The following is a 13,998-nucleotide window of genomic DNA, read 5'->3' on the forward strand; positions in this document are numbered from 1 at the left end:
TCTTTGAGATTAAAATTGAGGCAGATGTATGCCCTGCCCATAGGCTGCCTGATGTGGCAAGACACTGGTGAGGCTGCAGGGCGGTCTGTAACTTTGACATCATCTGTAACCTCATTTTCTTCTGTAGTTTTTTCAGGCATTTAACTTCTTGTGATCTTGGTTTCCATAGTTTTTTATTCAGCTCACCCATGTAGGTTCTTGTTTACCAAATTGTCGCCAAAATGTTGTTATATAATGAAATCCATTAGCTGAGGTGTAAATTGAGAAAAGATGGTTTATTAAGTAGCTTCAATGAAGAGCCCCACCAGGCGCAGCCTCCCTGGTGCTCAGCCCATTAATCAAACTGATACCCACAGGCACTCAACATTCCACTGCATCACCATGCACCAACATTCCTCACAGTACACTCATACTGACTGAGCAGCAGGTACAACAATTCCTTATGATTGTTCTAATTTCCTCCTTCTAGTATTGTTGCTATCCTTATTTGTCATTGCTCAGTTTTCCTATCGTTTTTATTGTGGCTGACCATTTGGTGACCCACTGTTCCTGGTAATAATTTCTCAAGGGGTTGCTAGTTCAAGAAGGTATTTATTTCTGACCTCCACAGTATTTGTGAATGAAGTTACAGAGATCTAGGTAGAGTAGTTATGATGAGCATGTGTTTCTCCTTTGTAGATATTCTTGTTGGGAATAAGTCTTGCTATGGAACAGAGTTTCATATCAACGCTATTTCTTCTTTGAAACAGGATGTATTTCAAATTATTTTGTTGACGTATGTGCTGCTGACGAGGATTAATAATCAAGGTGTAGGGGAAATTTAGATTTACCAAAAGATTTCAGGAGCTGTCTGAATCGGTCACTTTTAACCCAATAATTATGAGCAATATGCTTTAAATGGCAAATGTGTACAAGCAGTGCCCATATAGGGTTGCAGTCTCACAAGCTTTCCTCATTGCTGTAGACTATATCATTAATTTCAATTAGTGTATGTTATTTAATTGAGATATTTTGAGAATAGTTATTACATCTTTTGAGGCAACCAGTATGCCTGAAATAACCCTCCACCCAAGACTCGTTTTACTCTCATTGACCAGCAGACTCTTTACAGGTCTTGGGATCTGCTTGAAATAACATTGGAAATATTTAACACTATAACATATCAAACAGTATACTGCTGAAATGTAGTATCAGAAGCGGCTGTGCCCATTAAAATAGTGACACTGAGGGCAAAGCCGGATGGTGAGCTAGATAATAGCTCACTTGCAAGATACTCTTAAAAAGTTTGGCCGAGATCAGCTCGCCTACTCAACTTTATTTCATTGCAGCCATGCCAATGTTTGTTTTGCATGTCCAGCTAGCAGACATTCCTGTATTCAAATCTGGCTATAAATATATCTACAACAATTTCCAGGCTCACAGAGGGAAACAAATTCCCTTGTATTACTCTGCATTCTGTCTCAAGGAAGGTGAAAAACTATGAATAGCCTGTCTCCTGAAAGTGTTTGCCTCAGACTACAATCCCCATTATATCACGTTGAATTTCATCAACCATTTAGGGAAGACCAGAATAACAAATGTACCACTGTTAGTAATTCAAGCAAGAACTTTGACTAATGTGAGTATTTATAATCTTTAATGGGATATTTTATGTACAGATATTTAGTCATACCAAGTGCGCAATTGACCAGAGATTAACAGATTTAACATTTGTTTGTAAAGGTCCTGATTTCTGGAGGCAAAAGTTCTTGTTTTCAAAACGTTAATCAGTGAATCAAGACATTTCATGTTCAAAACACTTTGTTCATCGTTTATATCCATAATATGTGTTTTTAGTCTCCCTTTAGAAAGAAATGTTTTCCCACCACAATAGCTTGCCTGTCGCTAGTTTAAAGCACCTTCTTCTTCTTGGAACTTAGCTTACAATTAACCAGTGGTTAAAGAAAAATTATTAGTCAATGTTTTAAAAAACCTAGCTCAGTCCGGTAATTGAAAATGCAAATGTTGAATGATGGTGCTTTGAATGATGTTATTCTTATAGATGTCCTCTCCTCACAGGTTCCCAACTTTGAATATCACTCGGCGCCAGACCAGGACTTTAGAACTTTCAGTTATACAGCACAGGTGCCAGTAAGTTAGGAATATGTATTCTTTCTATGACTAGATATAGTAGCAGTCTGAGTGTTAACTGGCATCACCTAAGGGCTATGTTTTATGTTATGTTAATTATTCATTGTAAACTTCATGTCGGTGGCTGATTTAAACCCTGGTCAGTCAGAGGTTCTCTGGAAGTCCAATGGATATAGGCTGTAAATGAAAATCGCAATGTTAAAAGAGGTGCGTTTTCAATTTCTTTCATGACTTTGAGTAGTGTCCCCCCCCCCCAACCCCCCAACTAATGAATTTCCAGGGTGCACACGCTCAAATATTGGACACATTAAAGCCAGTTTGGACTGCATTGATTTCTTGCAGTAACCAGGAAATCAACTGGTGCTGATTAAGAGGGTCATATTCTTGAAACTGTATTTGCAATTATTTGTAGCCCCTTTGTACATAGGCCTGAGGGTGTTGTTTAGTGCAGTACTCTGAAACAAGTGCATGCAACAATTTGGGCTTTGCAGTGATCCTTCAAACCCAGTCTGAGGTGACTATGGTAGACATGTTCTGGGTGCAATGAAAAGTTGCTAATTTACTTCAGCAACATACCTGCACAAAATATGTTGCAATCATGTATCCTCGTAACTGTTGCCAGCAGAGTGGAAAAGATAGGATATTTTAACATTACAGTGGTGCCATCTTGTTATTGGCATTCAATATTTTTAAATATTGTTTAATAAAATAACGTGCTATAGCAATGGCTTTGTATGCAGGTAAGCTAAGGGGGAGATATGTATGTAAGGTAGAAGTTGATGACCAAAAACATTGCAAGAGTTTTGTTAGGACATCATTCGGGTTAGTCTTAAAACTGACATGCCATTGTGTGTGTGGATTTAGGAGCACCTTCTGGCCTTCGGGTGTCAAGAGTTTATGGCAAATTCATAAGTGTAGAATATGTCTCCTCAGTTGTGGAAGCAACTGGAACTCCAAGAGGTTCAGAAGGACTGCGAATTTGCCCACTTGTTGCAAAGCATTTATGCCCCCAGCAGGGATAATGTTACTGTTTGTATTTTAGTGGTGGGATTCAAACATCTTTTCATGTATTTATCTTTCTGATAGATACATTCAACTGCAGATTACTCACCATAGAATACTCCCCAAGTGCCAGACTAGATCTGCAAACTTTTCTCCAGTAATGCTCCAGCGCATCACTAGATGGTGAAGTGTGGCTCAGCATTGTTTAGTTGCAGCCCCAGAAGTGACAGACAAGATATATATATAAGCGTAACCCCTGCAAGCTGATGTAATTTCCTTTCTTTCCGCACCATGTGATGCATATCGAGAGCTCCACTCCGAAACATGTCAGTTTTCCGACATCTTCCAAAACTCAAATCCAGTGTTCTAAGGAAGGATGTCCCCTCCTAAAACTATAGGTTTGAAACCATGGTGCAACTGCAGGAACAAAATCTTGGCAATGGACCCACACAAGGTGTGTCTATGGTGTCTTGTCTCAAGACATGAGTCGAAGTCTGATAAATGTGCCTTTATGCACCTGAAGACGATCCAGGACCGGGAAGAAAAGCAGCACATAGCCAAACACAAATCGCAGCCCTCGTGTAAGTCCTGCTCCAAGTCTTTGGTAGAGACTTGATCTCACTCCTGAAACCATTTCCGCAAGAGATCTGCCTCCTGTAATTCCAAAACGAAGTCCAAACACAAAAAGCAAAGCTCGAAGGGCTTCACAGTGTCAATTGGTCCCCCTTTAGGACCCCCGGTGTGCACTGTGGGGAACCATTACCCAAGTTATTCTGGTACGCTCAAATTTCATGGGCACCTACGTCATCACAGCAGATTGATGCCTTCAAGAAGGGTGTGCTACAGATTTTTGGTGCACTTTCAGCTCCCTCTGGCGACCTTCAGTCCCCAAGAAACCACAAAGGCCTCCAGTTGGGTCCCACTTCGGGCCATTTAGTGACTCCAGTACAGACGCACATATTGGCTCCAATGCCTGCTCTTGGCCATTTGTTGGCGTCACCAGTACCAGTGCTAGATAAGGAACCAGTGCTGATTCAGATGCCCAAAATCAAACTGACTTCAGCCCGAGCCTCACTGATGTCTCTCTGTGAGATTCCAAAAACGCGACTCGTCATCATACAGCCTGACTTTGAACTAGTGCCTCTACCAGGGTGGAAACTTCATCAGAGGTTCCATTATCTTTTTGGTTCCGACTCGGAGCAAGGTACACCTCAAGAGGGAAATGGTGATGGTGGGGAGGATGATTGTTTTTTCCCTTCTCACTATACAAATTTTACGTGAACTTACAAAAGGGCTGTGGACTTGACACCTCCCCTGAATCACGGTTTACCTCACCATTTGGACCACCAATGGAACAGAGTGCATCATTTGCATTAGTGCTATAAAGACGTTGTGAGGTCCTGGATTTCCGCTGTCCACAATAGAGACCAAAATAATCATCCTTACTGAAATTCTGCAGCCTTGGCTAGCCATGTCGGAGACCATGCTCTCCTTTAACATGACCGTCATTGATATCTTGATGGGTGCTTGGTCAAAGCCCTGATCCTGCACACTGGTGGCCATGCATCATAGACCAGCTCCGGGTGATCCTTAGTTTCTCAACAGACACACTACTCTATAGAGCCTAGTGGTTTAGGTTACAATCTGCAAGGTGAACCTCAGTGCATTTCCCAAGGCTCCTCTGGATAGAGCATCTTAAGAGAATTGAGATGGTTGGTAAACATATGTACTCTTCTGCTAGTCCTGCATTGAATTTGGTCATTGCGGTTTGTTTATTAGGCCGCTACACACATGCCCTCTGGAACACGACCAGCAAAATCTTGTCAGCTGTCTAGAAAGACCGTAGGGCCTCTCTAGCTCAGACAATTTATGATGGACAAGATACGGCCAAATATGTGATTCATGCCAGCCTAGACGCTACTAGTTTATATAGAAATAATTTGCACACATTTAAAAGTAAATACATAAAGTTAACTTTATGTATTTACTTTTAAACAGGCGCAGAGGATTTGTATATATAGTAGAGTGGTCTGCTGGCCACACATGTGGGTACTTGGTGGTTTTTCCCTACCTTATGCACCGTGCTAGATTACCTGCCATAACTGATTTGTACTTGTGATAGACCTTAGAGCACCATTTTGCCTATTGCTGACCACCGACTGTATACCTAGACGCTACTGGTTGCCTGGAAAAAGCAGTTGGCACCAGAGTTGTCTGGGAGGGGCAGTTGACACCAGAATTCTGCCCTGCCAACACACTTGGATGTGTTTCACAGGATTTTGTGGTGTGCAAGCCTATTTCATGTATAATTCCACTTGGTGAAAAAGTCAATTCATCTTTGGAATGCATCAATGATAATGGAGCCAGGGTGCGCTCCATTGATCTATTGAATCCTGCCAAGTCACTTCTACATCAGTTCAGGAAAGTCAGAGGATACTCCATTGGGATAGCGTAGAAGCAACATCAGTCTCCCTAATAACTGCAGCAATGACCCCAGTCGTTTTGAGGTCGGGACATGTGTCTGGCAGGCAACGCATAGGTCAGCAGGGGCACCAGTCCTCCTAGTCCCCTCCTTGTTGTAACAGGTGCTATAGTTTGCCTTTAAAGAGACATACCCATCCTGTGGGGGTCACGATTCAGCACTTCCTTCCAGGGTGGTGATCCTGCATATCAGACAGATGGGTCCTACAAATTATTCAGCGTGGCTATGCCCTACTGTTTCTTTATGCTCGCTGTACCGTACCCTCCGCATCCGAGTGATTCTCCAAGGAGCACCTGTCCATCCTCTCACAAGATGTGCAAGTGTTGCTCTCCCAGGGTGCTATTGAGAGAGTTCTAGATTCTGAGAGGAGAGGGTTCTTACTCTTGCTATTTCCTTGTGCCTTGTCCTTGCATACATTCAGAAAGTACTACGCCCTTGACAGCCAGGTCCAACGGGAAGTGAACTTCGTCCCCTCAGTCGAGTAGACCTTTTTTGGTCCAAGTCTCCTCCACACACCCTCCACCTGGGAAGGTACTGCTATGGTATCTATTTTAACATGAGTTTACGGTTAGAAGTATCTATCATAAGAATAAATTACTTGCCTTCAGTAATGCTCTTTCTGATTGATACTCTAACCACTGATTCCTCACTGGCCTCACATCTCTCCATTCTGTGGAGTGGCCTGTTTTTTGTTATCTAAAAAGATCCCAAGTTGGGAATCAATGTATTCCATTTGGATAGAGTATTCACCACAAAGATTGTTAATGAAGGTAAGTAACTTGTTCTTCACTTCTATTTTGTTGTACATTAAGCTCCCCTATCCTGCAAATGTTGTAGCCCAATTATTCAGGTTAAGTAATGTCTCTGCAGTGTTTTGTGCATGATAAATGTTTCCATACAAATTCGGTATCCATCCTAATGTTTTTATCTGAGCAACATTTACTTTGATTGGTTTGTTGTACATTATTTTGTGTCTATTTCCATGTTTGGTTCTCACACATTGAAGTGTTATTACTGATTATTGCAGCATTTAGGTTGGATAATAATTTAAGGCATCAGTTGCAGTTTATTTAGCAGTAGATTCTCAGTGAGATGCTTGATCTAAGTAACAAGGCATGTAAATGGGATAAGGAGCAGAAAAGTTTTGAAACAAAAATGTGATTGTAATATTGCAGTTCTCTTCAAATAGGTCCGGAAGATTTGTTTCTAGGTAGAAAGTTTTTTGCAGTTTGTTGTATTCATTCTACTAAACCCACTGTTAATTCCTTGTTCAGTCATGTTCATTGATGTATTGCAGTGGGACTGTAGTGGATTGAGAGTTGCTTTGAGCCACCTTGGCTGTTCACAAGATAGTACCATGGTCTGAGCTATCCAGCAATATTGTTAGGGTTGTGACTGTCTTTCAGAATAAGCAATGTCTGCAAGACACAATATAAGTAACCAGGTTTTTTTAATTCTATAAATATATTGTATTAGTAACATACTGTGAACGCATTTAACTAATTCTTGTCTTGGACTATTTAAAGCAAGTGTAATCTCACAAATAAGGAACAAGAAACGTTATTTTTTAAATTTGTGTGGTTTTCTTGGAGGTCGAAAGTAATTTCACAAAAACAGTTGAATAAAGGATTGATATTTACATAATGCTTGCTTCCAAAGATGCATCTTCAAAGGTAATAACTCCTGTAGTAAATTGTTTAGCATGTGATACAAAGATTAGTGTATTTATAGTTATGTTTTTTGAGACTTGTGGTCATTCAAAATAGAGTGTTGAAGATTTGCTTATCCACCAGGCTTCAAGTTAAATGCACTAACAACATGCAACATTTGTGCACTGACTACATTCGTTCTCTTGTGCCAGAGCAAATGTTAGTGTGGAATCACCATGCAATATATTTTAACCAGTGCTTGTTCTGGTTTTCATGAGTGAAAAGTAATTTGCTTTTTTTTTTATAGTGCTCATATATATATTTTGTAACTAAAAAGCTAATATAAGTTTATTATATTTCATAGCAGAATAACCTAAGCAATCCGCCGACACCACCCGCTTCCCTGCCTCCAACTCCACCTCCACAGTCTTGCCACAAGATGGTCAATGGGTTCGCTACTACAGAAGAACTTGCTGGCAAGACTGGAATGTTGGGAGGACGCGATGGTAAGATTGCGTTTTTACTTATTTACAAACTGAGTGATGGAGGTAAAACTGCTAGGTTGTATGTTTCTATTGTACCTGTGTGTAGCATTTAGGTCTGCAGCATGAAGATTTGCTGGTGCAGCATTCTCTTCTATCACAATGTAAGCATCTCTGTTTTCAACAGTGTCATGACCAACATTAATTAGATAATTAGGACTTCTAATTGTTTTATGCGGCTTTATCGGGTAACCCCACTACAGTCTTCAGTGACTCCATTGAAAACCTAACTCGGAAATCAGCTTAGTCAGTCAGGAGGCACCTTCTTCAGGGCTCAGCACGTCTAAATACCGAAGACAATCGATCTTGAAAGTGTGAGCTTTTGAGCACTCATTCCCTTCTTCACCCCAGAGAATCCAAGGTTGTGTTGGTCATCCACCTGGTAATCCTTAGACTGCTCTCGTGGAATATTAATAACTATATTGAATGAATGCTTAGGATACTATTAAAAACAAAACAAGAGATTCCAAGTACGTACTGAACAGCCGATCCCAAGCCCCACAGACAAGCTCTCAATTATTTGGGCAAGAGTTTATAATGTTCAACTAAAAGATTATGGAAGCAGCAAGAACACAAGAGAATTCCTCTGTGCTGGAGCTTACATATATCTCTTCCAAGAACTTTCTCTATTAAATCTATAAAAGTAACAACCATTATATCCAATAATTGACTTTCTGAGAGCTAGCAAGGTCTCCTATCGATTTACCCATTTAGGCTTATCTTTGAATGGAAGGGGCAAGGCTACCAAACCGAGTTCTACCACAAGGCCAAATAGATATTAAGATAGTCAGACAGCCAAAAAACAACACAACCATCCAGAGATAAAGACCACACATGATTAAGGCTCACAATTTTCTGTTTTTACTGATTTTTTTACAGTTAAATATAGACAGAAAAAGTGTTTTCTGTCTGTATTTATTTTTACAAGAGGAAAAATGCTGAACATTGTGTTTCATGTGGGTGGCTCTCCATGCGATCTTTATGATTTCCAGGACAATAGTTAAGCAGATAGACAGCATGGGAAGGTAAAAAACAGTTTGAGATTTCTCTAAATACAGGCATACGTTCACATATATTTGTATTATAATGCTGATATTTACCTGTGGTTGTAGTGTCTTACTATATTTCGCGGTTTAATTTGCTAAAACCTAACGGGCAGAAAAGTACATATTTAGCAATAAAATAAATGTGTAAATATACAATTTTACAACTCCATTTATTCTCAAAACAAGGATCAATACCAATAAGGTGGCCAAAAAATAAATATGGATAAATACAGACGGAAATGTTAAAACAATGAATACCCTAAAACCGGGAGCTCTACACATGATGCAGAAATAAAAGGGGGAATCTGAACTGAACAATAGCATCCGCCAAAGAAAATTTATCCAAACCCTTCTCCACAAATTATGGGATCTGATCTAAAACTGTCAGTCACAGGGAGCGACAGGGTGCTCAGGAAATCTGAAACAAAAGGGACAAAGTTCATGAGGTTTCAGGCCGCAATCACAGAGCAAGGGTCTGGAAACTTTAAATCACAAACTTATGTGGCTGCCGGAGAGAGACAGGAAATTTGGAGTAAATGAATATGATACAGAAATTTCTTTGATGTTGGTCAGAAGGGATTGTTTAAGCAGATGATATGGTTTGCAGGATGGGATGAGTTGGGGTTGTGAGGTGCAAGTGGCAACATGAGAGAAAGTTTATAATATACAAAAGTAAAAAGAAAATTGAGTGCAAAGTCAGGACCTTGAGAGCCAAGTGCATCTCGCATGACTACACACTAAATAGGTGACCCGACTACTTAAATTAGTCTCATTGAGTGTTACAGGTCAAAATGCCTCATGGAAATATTAGAATTCAATGGAGAACTATGCTTTCTATAAAAAAAATTACTTACTGCATAAATATACCTAGGGACTTCACCCACCCTCTTGCCTATTATAAAACCTTGCCTCAATAAATGATAAAAAGATGGGAGTGAGCATCTTAATCAGTGCACAGTTTAATTTTTCACCCCTGGTGCAAACAGTTAACTCTTAGCAAGACTAAGTCAAAAACAAAGCGAGAAGGGGGAAGTGTAACCATAGTCTGACTCAGAATCATCGTATGATTTCAGTGGCTCCTCTGATCCATAGAGAAAACACTGATCTCAATAAAGTACATTTTTCTTTTTCCTTTGTGTCTCCTGCAGTCTCAAACTTACCTCATCTGACTGTAGAGGAGCAGGATAAAAAGTATGATGCATTCTAAGACTGGCCTTAACCACCAATTCTCTAAGAATCTTTCTGCGAAACCTATTTGCATTGCAAATGCTCGTTTTTTAAGTGCTTCCGTCGACTGAGCGCGTTTTGGGCAGAAAGCAAAAAAAACTTGACTAAAGCTACAGACTGGAAGGTTTACTAATACAAAGCAAGGCGAACAGCGAGATGTACTGTATGTGCTTTCACAAAAGTTTATCTTATGTGACGAAGTGCCCTTTTATTTTCAACAGCACCAACCAAAATCAAATGCAAATATCTAAAGCTTAGCACACAGGCTTAGAAACAAAACTAATCCTAATTCAGAATGTAAAAAACAAAATCCGTCGGATGAGTGTGTTTGAATCATAATGCAACCACAAGATTTACCGTATTGCTGAGAAAAACACGAAATATCTTGCTAGCCATGGTAAAGCACAGGTGTAATGGAGCCCACGATCCTTCGGGCGGAGTAAGTAAAATCTACAAGTAGGCACGTTATAGCAAATTACTTGCATGCATGGATATACAAGAAAATGATGTATTGCCGGAAAAAGAACATGTAATGTCTTGCTAGCTGTGGTAACTGAGGGAAGTATGGGTAGGACTTCACAAAGCTTAAACCAGGAGACAACATAATAAAACATTTGTTTGATAAACACGCTTTAGCTTTTGGGAAGATCATGCCACTCCCAACAGCCCTTGTGTTCTCAGCCTAGACTAATAATATGGACTAGAGGAGGATAAGAGTACTTGTGACAGACACTCACACGCTTCAGGATTATAATTATAGCAGAAGGTGGAATGATGTTCCACGGAAGATGCCGTTTTAGAAAAAGGTTCGATAGAAGATTTTTTATTTGGACACTGCTTAATTTGAGCCTGTGGTTTGTGTGCTGTGATAAGTGGAAGGTGCTCCGTCTGTGGAAACACTTGAGGGAAGTGTTCGATTTCATTAGTGTGTGGTGGTGATTCCCAAAAACATACACCTACATTAAAAGTAAACTGCACAAAGCGCGGCTTCCCTGAACTGATTCCTGCGCTAATAAAGCATGCATAAACAAACCACACGAACAATCCCTTGAGGGAAGTGCCGCAGTGAACCCTAAAAGCATACACATACATGAAATAATTATTTAACGAAGCATGGCATCCGAAGTAAATTCCACCAAGTCCCTGAACCGAGTCCTTTGCTAATAAAGCATAAACAAACCACACGAACAACACAATACAGTCAGATTAAGCACATTAGTTTCAAAACCCCACAAACACAAGGCAAGGCAAACAAAGCAAGCATTGGCATAGGCAATAGGTCTCGCATTTGGGACCTTATAAGAGTGTGCTGAGGGCTTCAGTCTGTATGGATGGACTGTAGAGTGTGCTGGGGGCCTTAGTCCGCATGGATGGACTGTAGAGTGTGCTGGGGGCCTCAGTCCGCATGGATGGACTGTAGAGTGTGCTGGCGGCCTCAATCCACATGGATGGACTGTAGAGTGTGCTGGGGGGCCGCAGTCATGTGGATGGACTGCAGTGTGCGCTGGGCGCCTCACTCCGTATTGATGGAGTGTAGAATGTGTTGGGGGCGCAGTTCATATGGATGGACTGTTGAATGTGCTGGGGGCCTCAGTCTGTATGAATGGAGAGTAGAGTGTGCTGGGGGGCGCAGTCCATATGGATGGACTGAAGAGTCCATATGAATGGACTGTAGAGTATGCAGGGGGCCTCAGTCCGTATGGATGGAGAGTAAAGTGTGCTGGGGCCTCAGCCCGTATGGATGAAGTTTAGAATGTGTTGGGGGCGCAGTCAGTATTGATGGACTGCAGTGGGTGCTGGGAGCTGCAGTGTGTGCTGGGGAGCGCAGTCCGTATTGATGGACTGCAGAGTGTGTTGGGGGCTGCAGTCCGTTTGGATGGACTGTAGTGTGTGCTGGGGGGCTCAGTCCATATGGATGGAGTGTAAAGTGTGCTGGGGCCTCAGCCCGTATGGATGGATTGTAGAATGTTTTGGGGGCGCAGTCCGTATAGATGGACTGCAGAGTGTGCTGGGGGCGCAGTCCGCATGGATGGACTGTAGAGTGTGCTGGGGGCCTCAGTCTGTTTGAATGGAGAGTTCAGCATGCTGGTGGCTTCAGTCCGTATGGATGAAGAGTAGAATGTGCTGGGAGCCGCAGAGTGTGCTGGGGGCGCAGTCCATATGGATGGACTGAAGAGTGTGCCGGGGGCCTCAGTCCATATGGATGGAAAGTAAAGTGTGCTGGGGTCTCAGTCCGTATGGATGGAGAGTAAAGTGTGCTGGGGCCTCAGCTCGTATGGATGGAGAGTAGAGTGTGCTGGTAGCTGCAGAGTGTGCTGTGGGCTGCAGTCCGTATGGATGGACTGTAGTGTGTGATGGGGGCCTCAGTCCCTATGGATGGAGAGTAAAGTGTGCTGGGGCCTCAGCTCGTATGGATGGAGAGTAGAGTGTGCTGGAGCCGCATAGTGTGCTGAGGGCCACAGGAGCCGCATAGTGTGCTGAGGGCCACAGTCTGTATGGATGGACTGTAGAGTGTGCTGGGGGGCCTCAGTCCGTATGGATGGACTGTAGAGTGTGTGGGTTGCTGCAGTCCATATGGATGGACTGTAGAGTGTGCGGGGGCCACAGTCCGTATGGATTGCAGATTGTGCTGGGGGCCTAAGTCCGTATGGATGGATCGTAGAGTGTGCTTGGGGATGCAGAGTGTGCTGGGGGCGTGAGTCAGTATGGATAGTGTGTTCTGGGGGCTGCCGTACGTATGGATGGACTGTAAGATGTGCTGAGGGCTGCAGTCCATATGGTTGTCCCCAGAGTATGCCACTGTACGGGGTATTATCACACATTATTTTGCTGTGCTTCTGTTTTTGTTTTTCCACGCAATATTGGACGCCGTGTTTAACTACAGGTCAGTGCATACGGATGTATTTTACTGCTCTGTATTTTATTTACTTAACCTATCTATAGTTCTGCAGCAGTTCTTTCTTCAGTAACTTTGATGTATCGTGTTGTACTCTGTGTGTTCTGTTGTATCTTCCGTGTGGCCCTCCATGGCACAGCGTTATGTTTCATGTACTGTGTGTGCACTCTTGAGCATTGCGCTTTTCAACACTGTAATGCTTTGTACAGATTGCCTTCAGTTGCGCTTGTTCAGTTTTCCTGCGTGTTTTGTTCTGCCAATGTGTCCCACTTTGCGCGGTTGTGCTGGTTCTAAATGAGTCCGTTGAACTCTGCGTGTTGTTGCGTTTTTACGGATGTTTGTCCGACATCGAACGGGGGCCACATGCTACCAGCCACGGCCTTTTGAGGGGGCTGTTGTGTGTGATGAGGATGCAACGAAACGTCTGGGCAAAATGCGGACTTGTGCCCTTGCGCGCAGTGTCTTTTGTGCAAATCTTTGAATCCAAAACATGGCACGGGTATCTCGTGAAGCACTCGGAAGCCCCGCCTCTCTTGAGGGTTCCCATGTGACATCATGATGGTGTAAAGCACCTAGGGCCTGTTTCAAGCAGATCACAAGGGCCCGTTTCAAGCAGATCACAAGGGCCCCTTAAAAAGATCTATATTGGTAAGTAGCCATTTACGTGAAGTTACCCGGGGCCTTCGGGTGTGTGTTTGTGTTTCTGTGTATGTGTTTGTGTTTGTGTTTCTGTGTATGTGTTTGTGTTTGTGTGTGTGTTTGTGGGTGTGGGTGTGTGTGTGGGTGTGTGTGTGTGTTGTGTGTGTCTGTATCTGAAAGAGACACGTTAGTGATAGATTCCTTACCTTAGAATATTCCCAGGCGTCAGACTGGATCCGGACAGTTTTCGTCAGCAGTACCCCTGCGCGTCGGAAGGTGGCGTCGTGCGGCTCCGCGTCCGTCGCTGGCGTCGTAAGCGCCGAGATGACGTCACGGAGACTACTTAGACGCCACCCATGCGCGCTGACGTCAGTTCTTTCTTTTT

General features: G+C 42.5%; 1 protein-coding gene across 9 annotated transcripts in view; it reads left to right on the top strand.

Moving 5' to 3' along the window:
* The window catches only part of KMT2C (lysine methyltransferase 2C), a 1,736,691-nt gene that overhangs the window by 1,482,519 nt on the left and 240,174 nt on the right, over positions 1-13,998 (top strand). For 7 of the 9 annotated variants that reach the window (XM_085632007.1, XM_085632012.1, XM_085632004.1 and 4 more), the window contains 2 exons: positions 2,059-2,130; positions 7,628-7,769. In XM_085632007.1, coding sequence (XP_085488133.1) covers positions 2,059-2,130; positions 7,628-7,769 — 214 coding nt within the window. The remainder of the gene's footprint in view (positions 1-2,058; positions 2,131-7,627; positions 7,770-13,998) is intronic. The other 2 variants (XM_085632005.1, XM_085632011.1) reach the window with 2 other exon arrangements.

Source organism: Triturus cristatus, chromosome 10 (genome assembly GCF_964204655.1).
Source record: "Triturus cristatus chromosome 10, aTriCri1.1, whole genome shotgun sequence".
Classification (NCBI taxonomy): domain Eukaryota; kingdom Metazoa; phylum Chordata; class Amphibia; order Caudata; family Salamandridae; genus Triturus; species Triturus cristatus.